This window comes from Bidens hawaiensis, unplaced genomic scaffold, assembly GCF_021521415.1.
Source record: "Bidens hawaiensis isolate Kalapana, Puna unplaced genomic scaffold, B.hawaiensis_p1.1 tig00013761_1, whole genome shotgun sequence".
In the NCBI taxonomy this organism is placed as follows: Eukaryota; Viridiplantae; Streptophyta; class Magnoliopsida; order Asterales; family Asteraceae; genus Bidens; species Bidens hawaiensis.
Window position 1 is genome coordinate 158,366 of NW_027492175.1, and position 17,319 is coordinate 175,684.

Genomic DNA, 17,319 nt, shown 5'->3' on the forward strand with positions numbered 1-17,319 from the left:
GACAAATATTTATGTTAATATTCGTTTGTTTAAAAATAAACATGTCCGTGTTCATTTATTTAACATCTAAATCTAAATGAACACTTCACGTAGGAATACCACCTTTATAAGAAAAATTCTATTTTAGTCTCCAAATATCACCAAGTTTGAAATTAAGTCACTTAAATGTATATTTCAAAAAAAAATTGTGATAATAGTTGTTCTTTATGAGTGATTTATAACTTTTTTTAAAATATTTAATGTCAATTTAGGTCAAATTGTTTTAAGATGATAGTTAAAGTACTAACCATATTTTAATTGAATAGAGATGTCAACCGTCCATACTGATTTATGCGCTTCAGGTTTGAGTCACCCTGAAACACCATCAAGGAGGAACACCCCCCCCCCCCCCCATTAAGAGCTCGTTTCGATAAAAAGTACAAAACAAGTCTAACTTTTTCGAGCTCAAGCTGAGCCCATGCCTCAGGTAAAGCTCATTTAGGTCTTGAGTATAAGCTCGACCTTGCATGAGAAGCTTGTGTAGCCTCGTCAAGCCTTGTGTAATTTTAAGTTTGACCTCTTTTAAACTTTTATACGCATTAATTTCACACTGCTTAAGTTTTTTTCTCATGATATATATATAAATTTTGTTTACACCATAATTGTTTCATATAAAACAATAAAATGATCCAATTACAATAGAGAGATATGTAAGTTGGCAACAAGCTGCGCCGCCACTCTCTTTAAAATGGCAAAACCTATCATACTGAAAACAAAGTTATCGTTCTTCGGCGTTGTTGAGTTACCATGCACGACCCGCTAAACTTTTTTCAGAAATGTAGCAGCATCGGGGGCAAGAGACCCAAATGTATCTAAAGCAAAATGAATGAAGGCGTGTTAATTCTTAATACACGTATTCTCGTGCTTAGCAATTTTTCTTGCTTCTGCCTTTAGCACGGTATACCTAGAAACAAACCCGATGTCAAAGCGGGCTTGACAAGAAATTCAAAGAAGCTTGAAAAACAAATAATATAAATAATTAAAAAAAGAATGTATATAAGATATTTAATAAATAAGAGTTTGAATCAAACACAAATGAAATAAATATGAGAATCAAGTATAGTAGTTATGCAATTACATCATAGATTAAATATGCAATTACTCTATGATGTAATTACATAATTACTCTACTGGATTCTCACGTTTAGCACGCTAATTTCATTTATACGTTAACTTTCCCATAATAAACAAATAATAAACAATATGTGTTTTAGTTTGAAAGAAAACAACAAACAATCCGAATCCTAGTTTAAAAAAACAACTCACGAGCTAAGCTCAAACTTTCAAAAGTGAAGATGAGCCAAAATTAAACTTAATTCAGCTCAAACTTAACTTCGAGTCAGGTTTCAAACCCGAGACTATTAACAATCAAACAAAGTTACTACAAAACCCTCATCTTGTTTCCCACAAACCCTCTTTCTAACAAACAAACACACACAGTACTAACAACAGATAAGAACACAAACGCACCAACAATACACAACAATGGCGAACTTGAGAACATCAATGGACACATCATTTTACGACGTCAACATATCCACTCCACAAACCCTAACCGGCTCGGCTCGATCAATTCCCGGCGAGCCGACGCCGGTGGACGGAGCATACGCGAGTAAACTCATCCGTATGCGACAGCTGTCACTTCTAGGGTTTGGATTTCCGTTAGGGGTAATTCCGTCATATTCTCCACCTTTATTATCTTCTAATTCTAATTCACCAAAGGAGTCTGGTACTTTGGCTCTTCAGAGCCTTTGGTTAACACAGCCTGCAGAAAATTGGTAATATTTTTATTTTATTAATTTATTATTATTATTGTTTAATTTATGAGATGAAAAGAGTTCGGTTTCGGTTTTGCGTGTAATTAAAACCTTTGATAGCTTTTGTGAATAATGATAATAGTTCGGTTTTGGTTTTGCGTGGGTAAATTATAATAATTTGATGTATAGTTTAACTTAAATAATATTATAGCTCAAATGTGTATAATAATTAAAACATACAAAAAAATATATAGGCCTAAATAAGTAGATGCCTGCAGAAAACTGGTGATTTAATTTATTATTGTTTTAATTTAGGAGATGAAAAGAGTTTGGTTTCGGTTTTGCGTGTAATTAAAACCTATGATAGCTTCTGTGAATAATGATAATAGTTCGGTTTCGGTTTTGCGTGAGTAAATTATAATAAGTTGATGTATTGTTTAACTTAAATATTATTATAGCTCAAGTGTGTATAATAATTAAAACTAACAAAAGAGTATATAGGCCTAAATTTCACTACTTTTGGCCAATTTTTAATAATTTAATGTATAGTTTTAACCAAATTATTATGATAGCTCAAATGTATAATAATTAAAATTAACAAAAAGATATACATGCCTAAATTTCATTAGGTTTGGTCAACTTTTTTTTTTCAGCCTAAAATTGGTAATTTTTATTTTTTTTAATTTATTATTGTTTTAATGTATGAGATGAGTTTGATTAATTTGATGCATTTTGTCCTAGTGAAGTTAGTTTAATTTGATGTGGATGTAGATACTTAAAATCAAGCCGAGCTTCATTTATCGAGCTTGAGTCTATTCTTTATGTAATTTTTATTGAGTATATTATTATTATTATATATAAAAGTACGATAAAATTGACTAAATAAAAGAGTTCGGTTTCGGTTTTGCGTGTAATTAAAACCTATGATAGCTTCTGTGAATAATGATAATAGTTCGGTTTTGGTTATGCGTGTATTTAAAACCGAAGCGAAGTGAACTTATGGATTTTTCATTTTAAGTAAATGATAATAATTTGATGTATAGTTTAACTTATATATTATTATAGCTCAAATGTATATAATAATTAAAATTAAAAAGTTATGTAGGCCTAAATTTCACTACTTTTGGCCAACTTTTAATAATTTAATGTATAGTTTAACCAAAATATTGTAACTCAAATGTATAATAATTAAAACTAACAAAAAAATATATAGGCCTAAATTCCATTAGCCTGCAGAAAATTGGTAAATTCTTTTTACTGTATTATTGTATTAATTTGATGCATTTTGACCCAATGAAGTCAATTTGATGTAGAATTAAAATTAGATAGCTTTAGGGGTGTAAACGAGCCAAGTCGTACAAGTTCGTACGCGTGCTACTTAAAATCGAGCTGAGCTTCATTTATCGAGCTCAAACATATTGTTTATGTAAAGTTATGATAATATTGGCTAAATAAATATATTATGGTATGTATAAAATTATATATGAGAAGAACATAAACGGACGTAAATCGACACATTATCAAACTGTCACGCACACAATTGAACGAACATGGCCTCCGTTCGTTCAGTTGTGTTCATGAATGTTTGATAACATGTTTGTTTACGTCTGTTTATGTTCGTTAATGTTTGTTCATTAAAGATTTTTTTTATATATTTAATGACTTTTCTGATTTTATCATATAGAATTTACTATTTAAGCAAAACTATTAACTATAAAAACAAACGTATATATGAGTGTTATGTGATTAATTTATATGAAAATATTAAATTAACATATGAAAATGAATGTTAAAAAAATCACCAACACTAACTTGGTAGCTGGACACAACTGCTGACACTGATGATTCTCGGTTAGCCAAATCAAATAAAACGTTGTTTGTATTTGTTTGTTTGTGTTAGTGAACCGTTCACGAACAAGTTCATTTCCTTAACGAACGAACAAGAACAAGTAATTTCGTTCGGTTAGGTGTTTGTGAACCGTTTGCTTTTACCATAAACGCTTAACAAACGAACATGAACAAGGCCTTGCTTGGTTCAGTTCGTTTACAGCCCTATATGATTTATGTTAGTTTTGATCATCAGGACTTAAGCTCAAATTGTATCCAAATTGTAGGTCTAATTTTTGTTGACTTTCATCATGTGTAGGTGGGTTGGATTGGTTGGGCAGTTTCGTCCAATAAAGCTGGTATCTTCGGTTACAACTGAAGCTATAAAAGCAAGTTCAGATTCAGCGCTTCCTAGATTTAAACGTGCTGCCAAGAAGTTGCTCGACAAAACATTCTATTCAATTGGCTTATGTTCTTATCTGGAATTGAATGACTCAACTTCTGTTAGTCTAAATGTTGAAAAAGATGGTCAAGGCGAGAGTCAACGTATCAAGGGCTTACTCCATCACAAGGCAAGTCTTGATTGCATATTCTATTCTTTATAGTGAAAGTAATCACTAAGCTTTCATGGTTTTTATACTTAACATATTCAATCCAGACTTAAACTATCATACATATCCTTTCTAAATGAGTATTTAGTGTATCACTATTTTACCCTTCTTAAATATATCATTTTTTAACTCTATTTTAGTTTTTTAAATCAAAATGGTTTAGGGTCTATTATATATATATATATATATGTTTAAGTTCAAGAAAGAAATCAAATTATTGCAAGAAATGAGAGAAATGAATATTAGCCACTAGTTTTATTTTAGGTTTTAAATATTTAAAAATAAATAAAAAAGATGTAAATGCAACAATAAATGCACTCTCTCTCTCTCCAATTAATACAACTAATATAACCATAATAAATATCTCTAATTAATATATCTAACTAATTTAACTATAATAATTAAAAAGATAAAAACACTACTTTAGTTTTATTTTTTATTTACACATTCTTCATTTTATTCAACATAAATACAATTTATTCATATAATACTATTTCTTTATATTAAAAAAATAATTTCCACTCAATATATTAGCATATATCAACGTATTTAAGTTCAATAAATATACAACCTACACAAAGTTATATAACCTACACTTGTTTTGAGCAATAAAAACGTACAACATACAAAAAGCATATAACTTACATATGTAATTCGACATCAACGATTATATAAATTACACAAAGATACACATACCCTACACATGCGTAGGTTATATGTTTTTCGTATGTAAGCTATATGTTTTCTTATTCTTAGAACAAGTGTAGGTTATATGTTTTTGTGTAGGTTGTATATTTTTTATTGACATTTAATGCAACCATGTGTAAGATAGTTTTTTGTATTATTCATCACAATGTAACTACGTGTTGATGGATTTGAAGAAATTGGTTTTGAAAAGAAATTAATGTATGAATAAATTGTATTTGTGTAAGATAACATTTTCGTGTGTAGGTTACATGTTTTTTGTGTGTAGGTTATATGTTTTCGTGTGCGTGCGTATTTTATTGATGATGAATTTTGTGTGTAGGTTAAATGTTTTTCGTGTGTAGGTTATATGCTGTCTTATTCTTAGAACAAGTGTAGATTATACATTTTTGTGTAGGTTGTATGTTTTTTGTTGATATCTAATGCAAACACATGTAAAATTGTTTTTTGGTATTATTCATCATAATGTAAGTATGTGTTGATGGATATTAATATATTGAGTTGGAAGAAATTAGTTTTGGATAGAAAGAAATTTTAATGCATGAATAAATTATACTTGTGTAGGATAAAAATTCAAGAAACAAAAAGTAAGTTATAAAAATAAATGAGTTCTTAATATTTTCTAATTATAATAATTTAATTAGTTATATTAATTAAATAAATAAGTATTATGGTATATTAGTTATATTAATTGAAGAAGTAGAATAATTAATAGTTTCTTTATTTAGCTTTAAGCATTTAAAACTTAAAACAAAACTAGTGGTCCATATTCATTTCTTACATTTCTTGCAATAATATCATTTCTCTCTTGAACCATCCCCTATATATATATATATATTTAAAAAGCGAAGTTATCAAACATTTAATATATTTCATGATCAGAGGAAACATATTATAATTTGATAGGTAAAAAAAATCAATTTCATGAAGTAGGTGAATATAAAATGTTGCACACGACACGTTAAAAATTATACTCAATGTGAAGAAAAATGTTTGACTAGAATAAGGACATAATAGTTATATTGTCAGTCGTTTTTTAATGAAATCGGTAAATTTGATGTTTCAATTAGGATTTAAGGATATATATTTTAAGTTTGAATTGGATATATACAATATTTTTAAATCTTTTAGGGATATATATGTGAAATTTACCCAATATATTTTGTCCGAGGGCATTGTATTGATCATTTAAAAATTTCATTTTGTTGGTCTCATTAATTTGGCAGCAATAAAGAAGTGGCATTTGCTCTTGTTTACTTGATATGAGGAAAAATGTACATAGAACACACTAAATAAATAAAGGAACAAGGGAAACTTTTAAATTTATAAACTAATAACATCTTTGTATTTAATTGTATATTGCTCTAAAACAGACATTTATAAACTCATAATTGATTAGTTGACCCCTTAATAATTAGAATTAGTATCAATATCTCTAACCTTTTGTATGCTTAACTAATATCAATACTTTGTATTCATAGTTCAGCTTCCCAATCATGATATCACTTTAGAAGCTGCTTGGCCCGAGCTTTTTCTGGACCGCAACAATAAATATTGGGAAGTGCCACAATCAATATCGTTGGACTGTTTGTCTCTTGTCTCGGATTCAGGTTTAAGGTATCGTTTTGGCCTCCATAAAAACGGTGGTTCTGTTAAGGCATTTGGCTTAGTTGATGGTCCACCTCCAGCTTCTTTGACCCCTGGAGTTTGTGCAAAAGCCGCGTTCTCATACGAAAAAAGTAAAGATATTTGGAGAATACCCGAAACAAAAGAGGATAGAGCTTTAGTTAAAACTGAAAGTGGTGAATTTCGCAATAGGGCTTATGATAAACGTATGAAGGAACCGCATGCTACAATATCTCGAAATTTTGGTATATTACTTGATTTTACCCTTGATTAATTTATTCAATTTTATGGGTTTTCTTTTCTGAATATTAACATTGAATGGTAGGTGGTACCTGTGAGGCGTGGTTAAGTGGGAAAAGAAGCCCGTTTGGTGCAGATTTATTTGGGTCGGTTTGCTTTGCAATTCAGCACGGTAAATTTAGAAAACCGTATGGCGATCTCACTTGTTTTGATGCTCGTTTGGACGTGTCTTCGGCTTCAGCTTTAGTCAACGGGTTATCAAACAATTTAAAGTCTGATTCGGTCTTGCCCCGACTAAATCTGATTTTACAGCAACAGGTGCTATCTTTATCCGAAACTAAGTACTATTTATTTATACTCATTTAGTCAACGTGTCAACGTTTGGTTTCAAAATTTGGTAAATGACAGTTATAATTTGTATATTTTGATGTTAATGTTTTCATGGGTTATATAGGCCTTTGCAAAATGCATCCCTTTTGACTTTTGAGGTCAAATTGTATATAAATTTTTGAAATTTTATAACATTCTAAGACCTTGTTTACATTTCTATTTGCAGATTGCAGGCCCACTTGTTTTTAGGGTAAATTCAAAGGTTGCATTCGACTCACCGAGTCCACACATAGAGGATATAATATATAGCTTAAATTACTCGTTGAGGATGCTCGGGTCCGGGAAAGTGGTGGCTTGGTATTCTCCAAAGAGAAACGAGGCAATGGTTGAGATGCGCGTTTTAGAGTTTTAGGTCAAAACATACATCAAAGTTCATTGTTGTTTTGTTTAGGTAATCATTGTAGTTTTCTTGCGTTTTCGGGATTAATTTTGACTTGGATTTTGTGATTGATTATGATTCACAAAGGCAGAGGAACATTTATAAGTTTGAAAGTATTCTAAGTAAAAGTTTCTAATCCTATTCACTGCAATAATGTAGTTGATTGGTGATGAATCCGAAAAGGCGAAAATGGCCCATGACTTCAACCCGGTCACACTTGAAATCATGCAACCCTTAAATGCTAGTTCTAAAGTTGTAAACAAGTCATGAATGGTTTGCAATAAAGTTGTAAACGGGTTGCGGTTATAGACTATACTTTTATAGTTTTTGTACAATGTAAGGCCCCGTTACCGGTGCCTCACATTTGGACGTTGTATTTACTTATAAACACAGTTCATAATATCAGAGTTAATAAAAACATTCGCGGAATCTTAAAACATTCAAACCATCATATTACAAAACCATACTTTGTCGTCTTAACGGGCATTCAAATCATTTAAAACATAAAACATTGTCTTTAGAATAACATAACATTTCTTGAGACGCCAGCTTCTTCAAGTCCATGCCATGTGCTTCCTCTTATGCAAGCTGCCTCAATCTACTCACCTGCGTGCATACTAAAATCAGCTACGCTGAGTGAGTTTTAGTTAATCATACAACATACAATCTGTTCCCATACTTTCACACGTGCCCGAAGGGGTGTACATTATTCATACTTACTTTTCATACATAACTATCCGTTCTATTTAAAGAGTCTTCCGCTTTATAACCTCACAGATATTATAAGGGTCTGGTCCCTAACATCACAGATATTATAAAGTGGTCCCCAACATCACAGATATTATTAGGGTCTGGTCCCTACCATCACAGATATTATTAGGGTCTGGTCCCTACCATCACAGATATTATTAGGGTATGGTCCCTTTGTTTCGTGTAACTGTACCGTACCTGTTCATACATACTTTCCTTGACAATACATGCAATATCCGAAGAGCGTTCACGTACCATCATCATAACATACATACATTATGCATACATCATATATTCATACATACAACATATCTTTCATCATACTTATCAATCATATCTTAACTACCACCTGACGGTACATGCAATATCCGAAGATCGTTCACGCACCGTCAAACAATCATCATACATAAATCATACAAGGCATACACTTACCACTTAAGATAAGTGTATTAACTATCACATCGAGTATGCACACAGCCCCGAAAACATAACAAGGAAGTGGGGCTAGAAACTCACCTTAATGCGGTTGCGTTCACCGTTTACGGTTATTCCCTTCTTGAACTGTGCACGACTAACTGTATAATAATTATACGTATCAATAAACTATCACTACACATATCGTCTTTCTAGTTTAATCATTACCCTCAACGAACGGGGGTCCGGGGGCAGCGCCCCTGGCAGCGGGGTTCTAGGGGCGGCAGCCCCTAGTGGGGTCCAAGGGGCAGAGCCCCTGGCTGGGGTTAAACTTCTAATTCGTCCCAGTCCTTTAACGAATGGGGTTCATAACGAATGAACCCATTCGTTACCTTATAACGAATCAGGCCTTATTCGTTTGGTCTGGTTAGCGAATTGAACCCTATGACGAATTGAGCTCTTAGCGAATCAGTCCACATAACGAATTAGTCCATATAACGAATTAGTCCATCTAATTCGTTCTCTCTTCTAACGAACTGGCTATAACGAATCAAGGGTGATTCGTCATCCCTTTCCCTTAACGAATTGAACACGAACTGTAATCAGTTCGCTATGTTCCCATGGACGAACTAGCTAGTGAATCACCTTTAATTCGCTATATTCCTGTAGCGAACTAGGGTTAGGTCAGGAATGTCAGAACATTCCCTGACATTCCCCCTTAACCTCGTACCACTTTCCGGCGCCGTCATTGCCGGAAAGCCGCCGGAAAAATGCGATTTCGCCGGAAAAACGGGTTTTAGCTCGTTTTTCACCGTTTTTCGTCCCGTTCGATCCAGATCTGAGCTAGGGTGACCCTTAAGCTCATCATAGGTTCGGTTTATACCCGATTCCATCCGGATCTCATGACTTAAACGGTTTAACGGTGTCGGTTCGTCGTTTCGTGACTATATCTAACGGGTTTAAGCTAATAAAACATCATACTAGTATTACCTCGGGTCGGTTCTCGGTTTCCTTCTTGATATCGGTTTAGAGAGAGAGAGAACTAGAGAGAGAATCTTAAGTGTGTGTTTTGGATGGTGTAAGGGATATGTGTGTAAATGAATTAAATGGAGAATTAAGGGTATATATATTTTTGATCATGGGCTTAAGCCCATGGTCTTTTCTTCATTCCTCCATAACCCAAGTTCATAATCCATATCCATTTACCCAACACAAGTCCATCTCGTATTCTATTCAACTAAACCGATAACGACCCGCTATAAAATAAACGATATTTATTTTATTAATAAAACCGAAATTAGGATGTTACATACAAGTTCTAAACATGTTCATGTTCATGTTCATTAGAATGCCAATCCGAACATGACATGTTTTTTAAACAGGTTAAACATGACAACTCAAAACTTAATAATTTTTCGTGACACGAATTTAATATCATGTTCTACTTATGGGAGAGGTTGCCTACCAAAATGACAAACCATGTGCACCAAATGAATAAATGATTTAAGTACATACAAAATGCCCCTAAATGGTTTAGTAAATTTTTTTAAGACAGATTGATAGTATATGACACAGCTATAAACATTGTCTTCTTTAGATATCTACAACTATTGACCACAAAATAAAAATAATAAACAACAACAACAACAACAACAAAATAATAATAATAATAATAATCATCTTAATGATGAAAAGTTTATGTAACATCATGTTACTCATATATATTGTTTTATATTTCAATGCTAAACTCAAAAAAATTATAATAAAGTGACATATAAGCGAACAAGCTGCACCGCAACACATTATGAATAGCAAATCCGATTCTACTAAAAACGAAGCTTTGGGTTTTAGGGGCCGAAAAATTATTATTCACGAATCACGACCCGCTAAACCCCGCTCAAAAAGGCCACAGCCTCCGAGGCCAGCAAACCGAATGTATCAAAGGGGAGAAAACATGAAAAAAAACTGTACATCATGTATCAATCCATTTTGTATTATTCCCTTTATGCAGACATATGAATACTATACTGTTTCAAGGGTTAAATTAGAAAGATAAAAGAGACGTTTTACCTTAAAAATAATAATAACAATATCGAATTCGCGGGTTCATTCTCTAACATCTTCAGATATCCTTTTAACCAACTTTTCCAAATCCCGAATCCGCTTATCGTTCTCTTGAATAACATCATTCGCGTTCTGCAACGCTTCATTATCATACTCAGCTTGTTCTTCCATCACCCTCAAACACTGCAAAGCCTCGGTATAAAGCGCAGCCTTTTCTTCTTGTAACTTAGTGATCATAGCCATTGCTTGATTCGCAGCAACAGATGACGCGTTTCTTTCTTCTTCCAATTCTTTATATAAAACACGTATAACTTTTTGATCATGATCAACTTGTCTTTTCAATCTATCAACCACACTTTCGCCTTCGATTTCACTCACAACACTTCCATCATACGAAATATTAGACTCGTTTCTTTCCAAAGATGCTCGACTTTGAAGTATCTGCATGCCCGTTAACTCGTCACTGCTTAAAGATAATTTCGGGCTTATTATTAAACTGTCATTAGATATGTGTGATAATAACATCTTTGAAGAGTCTTTAAAGGAAAGCTTCCCAGAAAGTTGTCTTCCTTTAGTGCTTGTAGCAAGCTTATACGCATCACCGAGTTCCAAATGGTTTGAAATTTGGTACCCGTTTGTCGTTGCAGAATGATTGTTATCCGTAACATGGTCTTTGATTGCATCATTTATCATTGGAGAGTCGACTACAAAACAAACAAATTGTTATTAACTTGTTTAGTTTATGATACCGAGCTTGACGATTAATTTTGATGTCGAATTTACTTACACATTTAATATTCAATAGCTGCTCGTGAGCTACTTAAGATCAGCTTTCTAAAAGCTTGAATCGAGCCGAGCTTGAGCCTAAAAATAAGCTCGTTTGATAAACGAGCCCAAGTCAGGCTTAGCTTATCGAGCTCGAGTAGGATTGCGAGCCTAAACTTGTATTTCTTTTTATATAATTTCTGTAATATATTAAATACAGAGTACATTAATATTAATTAGCATAGAAATTTATGATAAAATAACTAAATAGTTTATATTACGTTATATTAAAAACTATAAATATAAGTATACATAAAAATAACTATAAATATTATCAAAATAATTTAATAAGTTAAATGAATAATAACAAACAAGTAGAGTCAAGTTGAGCCCGAGCTTGACAAATTACTCACGAACCAGGCTCGAGCTTTAAAATTAGAGCTTGAAACGAGCCGAGCTAGAGCTTTCATAAGTTAAAAGAGCCTACCTCGAGCTCTCATAAGTTAACCCGAGCCGAATGCGAGCTCTCATAAGTTAAATGAACCAAGCTCAAGCTCGACTCGGTTACACCCCTTATAATAGTTCTGGTAATGAGATTATCATAAACATTAAAAAATTTATTTCACATTATATTATATATTATAATTATAAATATGCATAAGAATAATTACAAAGACATTTAAATACTTTAATAAAATTATAAATGATAAAAAACGAGTGGAGTTGAGCTCGAAACAATCCAAGCTAGAGCTTTCATAAGTTAAAAGAGGTGAGCTCAAGCTCTCAAAAGTTAACGAGCCGAACTCAAGCTCTCATAAGTTATATGAGCCAAGCTCAAGCTCGACTCGTTTACGCCCCTTATTATAGTTCTGGTAATGAGATTATCAGATACATTAATATATTCATCCAAATAAAAAGCAGATTACTGCAATTACAAGTCGCAATAATCAAATAATCGCTTTCAATACGCACATCCAAACACTCTTTGAGAAGGACATCAAACTTACTTGGGTCTAGAAACGCGTCAACACGAGGTTCGGCATTATTGGATAATGGAACCTCAGTAATCTGAGGCGAATCACGTGCTGCAACGGTTGCAGAATCATTGTTAATATCACGAACTTCAAACTGTAAATCAGACTTCAAATTAACCTCAGAAACGATATCAGAAACCGGGATTTCTAACTTATTATCAGATGATGCAGCATCTAATTTCTGATATTCAAACTTCAACGAACGACCAATTTGATTCTTTGCAGCGTGAGACGATTCAAAAGATAAGCGACTCGTCCACAAATATATTCTTTTCGTTCTTAACGTGTTCACCGTTCACAAACAAAGTATCAGCAGCATGGGAACAAACGAGAGACGAAATCTCGGACTTATGATGATAACATATTGAATCCCAGTAATTTCCTTTATTATTATTATTATAATTATTATTGGCTAAAACATGATCATATCTTGTGCATAGTACACATGGACTTTGAAGTTGACTGTAAGATGCAAATTTTGCAATCAAATATGTGAAACATGCATCGATGAATAATAAAAACATGAGCAGCCATTCGGAAACTGCAAATCCTATTGCCTTTGAAAGCTTGTGGAAATAATCGGGCGACTGCAATGACGATATATTCTTCTGACTCATTACAAAAAGTTGCAGACTTCCAACCCAATAACAGAGCAATAATCCCGAAATAACACTGAAAAGGTAATTTTCAAGGAAAAAAAACAGTAAATGTGATAATCAAGAATAGGGGACAGGGGTGCATATGAGCCAAGCCTCTCGTGAACTACTTAAGGTCATCTTGTTAAAAGCTCGAACTTAGCCCGGATTAAACGAGCTTGAGCCTAAAATTTAGTAAACAAGCCCAGGTCCGAGTTTCACTTGTAGAGCTAGAGCTGGCTCGCGAGCCTAAATGAGCCTTATAGATACATAGTTTTTACTTTTTAAAAAATACATCAAATATACAAATTTATAATAAATATCATATATAAAATATATAATTTATAGGGTGAGGATACTAAGAGAACCTTTTGAAATTGAGAACTTTGAGAACCATTTTGGGTCACAAAAAATAACCTCTTATATGTATTTAAAAAAATATATAAAACGAAAAAAATGGAAATTTTAAAAAAGTAAAAAAAACAAAAAAAATTATTTTTCATCCCGATTTCATAAATAAAAACCCTAATTATACACATATGTATATTTTTATTTAATCTCGATTTACATGATGTACATTATCATTTATCTTAATTGTACATATGTATATAAAAAATAACATGTATAAAATTAAAAAAATAAGTATTATACATATATGTATAATTTTGCTAAACTGATATATTCTTTTAATTATTTTTTTTATGAAACCTGGATGAAAAATAATATTTTTTTGGTTTTTTTACTTTTCTTATTTTCGCGTTTTTTTATTTTTCTTAATAAGAGTATCTTTTGGTCAAAAATGGTTCTCAATGATCCCAATCCGTATATCATTAAAATATATACAAAAAATAAGTATAAGTTAAATAATAAATAAATAACAAACGAATTAAGCCCGGAGTTAAAAATAGAGCTCAGAACGAGCCAAACTCGAGCCTAGATGAGCTTGGGCTCGAGCTCGTTTACACCCTATTGAAAAAGCATGGTAAAAATTTGACTTCTGAGTCAAAGTCAAACTACGGATCATAAAACAATTTAGAACTACAATTGGACCATTTTCGTCCAAATTCAAACCACAAATAAGTAACTACTGCTTCACTTACTACCAGATTACCAACAAATGCACAATCAAATAACTGAATAATAAAAGCAAACAAATTAAATTGAAAGAAAAATAATAATTGATGATCTAACCTGATTATAGGCGAATCAAGTGAAACTACATCCAGGAATCGATCTAGATTATATTAAGATTCAAAGCTGTGATGATTAAACAAATATACATTTGGTTGTTTATATTATGTGAGCCTGTGAGGGATGATTATTATTATTATTATTATTATTATTATTATTAATATTTAGTAAGAAGAATTCCTTTCCAGCACGTTGTGTAGGTCTCAAATACTAACATCCAAAATTGGAAGTTGGAGGAGTATTATAGAAGTCGGTTACCGAAAGTTGCCTTTGAAATATGACTGATGAGTCAAATGTTTTAAAAACTGGTATTTTATTGTACTGGATTTGACTAAAAAATAGTACAATCGGCTGAATAGTTTACCTTATAATTTCCTATAAATATAGATTCAATCCAAAAATAACCAAAACTAAATGATTTCATAACAAAAAATAATCAAAAAGTTAATCCATGATAAAAAATAATACCAAAGCACTCAAATTTTAAAAAATAGTCCTAAAGTTTACACATTTGAATGTTAATTGTTGGGTTAAAAGTAATTTTGAAAAAATATTGGCCGCAAAAATCAAAAATTTCTCGAACTTATAACCGGTTGCCGGTAAAAACCGGCATTTTAGACAAAAACCGCCGGTACGATGTTCTAGCAAGCCGGTGAAAAATACCGGACTCAAAATATTGGCCTGCTGGGCGAAATCCGGTTTAACCGGTTCAACCGACCGGTTTGAACCGGTTTTTAAAACACTTATGAGTCCATAAATAAAAACTTAGGTGACCCGTTTTGTAACTATGAAGACAAAGTCTTTTAAACATTTAAATGTTATTATGAGTCGATAACCGTAAAAACAAAAATTTGTCTTGAGAAAAAAAAATTAGACATATTTTTGGTCCAAGTGTTTATTTGAATTTGAATGTAACACGTGTAAATTCTCGAATGAAATATGGATATTCATTATGCTGTTTCATTAAGTATGTCTTCACTAACCACACTTCGCCTTAAGCTCGTTGCGTCAATCAGAATACTGATCGGCTCCACCAATTTATAATTTTTATAATTAACTTTTAGTCTTCATTTTTAAAATTATGGGGTTTATTGAATTGCCAAATTATTAAAAAAGAAAGCCTTTCGGAGAGAATTCTTCAGCACACAAAACCGGTTCCATATTTATTAAAAAACGGGGTTAAAACATGCTATAAAACTAGACAACTTATCTTACTAATAATAAGAAAGAGTTAGGCGCCTACAAAACCTATAAATCGAAGCTTCTTTCAGTCTATATTTTCAAAGAGAGATAGAAGCGTAACCCTTATGCCAAAAACACTCTTATAAAGTTATGAATATGACTAAATGACTTGCAACAATTCAACAAGAAATAAGTCGTGTATAAAATGAGAAACTCAAACAGAAGCAAATGCTCGGTCTATTTTGGGTGCAAATAAAGTTATTTGTCATGTGAGCTAAAATCGACTCCAATATTTATACTAGCTCACACTACATTACAAACAAGTTTCATCAAACAAGTTGTTATGCTACATATAACTTGTGCACGAGAGTAACCTGCCCCTACTTTAATAATTTAAATAACATTTAGTTAACTACCATACACAAAATTAACATAGGTTTTCAAGTTGTTTTAAACTTTTAACATAAGTTAAATCGAAATAATATATTGTGCTTAATATTATTTATATTTCATGATCTTGAAATGCACATTATTAACATCTTAAATGGCATATTTATATTTCTTTCTCTTACTGTCACACGCTTTCTAACTTTTTAATTAAATTTCTAGAAAACAAATGGCATGAAAAAGGACCAGATAAAAGTTAACATTCAGAATCAACATGTATTATGTTTACATGCGTGTATTTATACAATTGCATCATCAAGCTGGAAGTTCAGAAGTCGAGACCGAAGGTGCGTCACAAACGTTGCACCTGCATACTGGACACACGCTGAAACGAAAATGAATAGGTTGTAATTAAATTGATGATTACGATTTAAAGTCAGATATAATAAATAAATAAAATTGGTCATAAATGAGGTATTAGAAAATACCCATTAACTTCTGTAAGCCATTTATCAACACAAGGAGCATGATATTCATGTTGGCATGGAAGAACTCTCACTTTATCACCTTCTTCATAATCAACTAGACAAATGTAACATCTGTTCCACAAATGTTTCATTATCAACACTTCATGTCATGTCAAACGATTAATTAATCGTTTGACCTGTTATATATGGATTATAAATGTGACTAATTCACAAGCTTTGTAAATACGTGAAACACTTACTGTTGCATATAATTCGCTCCACTTATAGAAGTATTCATCTTCTTGTGACTTTTAATGAGAAACGAATCTACAACCGACACTGGTGCGGGTAGTGAGAGCATTGGCATTGGAAGTGATATAGGCTGACTATGCATTTCATCCAATACCTTACCACCAGAAAAAATATATATATAAATTATATAATTTTTAAAAGATTGAGTTTTGCAATCCAACAGGGGGTAGCAACAAAGCTTGTTGCCAGCTTGTCTTCTGTTTCGATGTAATAACTATTTTTCAGTTTATAATTTTTTTCTTAATAATATTAAAAACAGAAGAATGATTTATTGAGATTTTTAAAAAATACCTCGGACAAAGCCTGAGCAAGAAAAACCACATGCGATATAGTTCCAAATGGACCGACCTCTTCACGCATGAAAGACGAACCACATGAGCATCTACCATCACGGTGCATCCCGGATGCACAACTCCTAGCTTGGAATGTTGCATCATCAAGACCACCTAAACCTCTTTCCAACATCTAAACATATAAAACACGAGTTGTTAACTTGTTATATTATCAATGCATGATTGAAACTTGCAACAGAATAACCTTGCAT

The 17,319-nt window shown here is 32.2% G+C and overlaps 3 protein-coding genes across 3 annotated transcripts in view; 2 read left to right on the forward strand and 1 right to left on the reverse strand.

The window, feature by feature from the left end:
* LOC143544857 (uric acid degradation bifunctional protein TTL-like) overlaps positions 1–17,319 on the forward strand; it is a 256,115-nt gene that overhangs the window by 137,069 nt on the left and 101,727 nt on the right. The window lies entirely within an intron of this gene.
* Positions 1,445–7,678, forward strand: LOC143544854 (protein TRIGALACTOSYLDIACYLGLYCEROL 4, chloroplastic-like). Its single transcript, XM_077036842.1, has 5 exons — positions 1,445–1,817; positions 3,943–4,195; positions 6,426–6,810; positions 6,891–7,123; positions 7,362–7,678. Exons 1-5 carry the CDS (start codon positions 1,525–1,527, stop codon positions 7,545–7,547), a joined length of 1,350 nt encoding a protein of 449 aa, XP_076892957.1. The 5' UTR covers positions 1,445–1,524; the 3' UTR covers positions 7,548–7,678.
* Positions 10,697–13,198, reverse strand: LOC143544833 (myosin-binding protein 1-like). Its single transcript, XM_077036827.1, has 3 exons — positions 12,575–13,198; positions 10,802–11,506; positions 10,697–10,760 (listed from the first exon to the last, which is right to left on the reverse strand). The coding sequence occupies exon 2, from the start codon at positions 11,493–11,495 to the stop codon at positions 10,845–10,847; it is 651 nt and encodes a 216-aa protein (XP_076892942.1). The 5' UTR covers positions 11,496–11,506; positions 12,575–13,198; the 3' UTR covers positions 10,697–10,760; positions 10,802–10,844.

Coding starts and splice junctions, on each gene's coding strand:
- LOC143544833 (XM_077036827.1), bottom strand. CDS start 11,495: ATGATAAATGATGCAATCAAAGACCATGTTACGGATAACAATCATTCT.
- LOC143544854 (XM_077036842.1), top strand. CDS start 1,525: ATGGCGAACTTGAGAACATCAATGGACACATCATTTTACGACGTCAAC. Junction 4,196..6,425: donor AGGGCTTACTCCATCACAAG/GCAAGTCTTGAT, acceptor TTCATAGTTCAG/CTTCCCAATCATGATATCAC. Junction 7,124..7,361: donor ATCTGATTTTACAGCAACAG/GTGCTATCTTTA, acceptor TTCTATTTGCAG/ATTGCAGGCCCACTTGTTTT.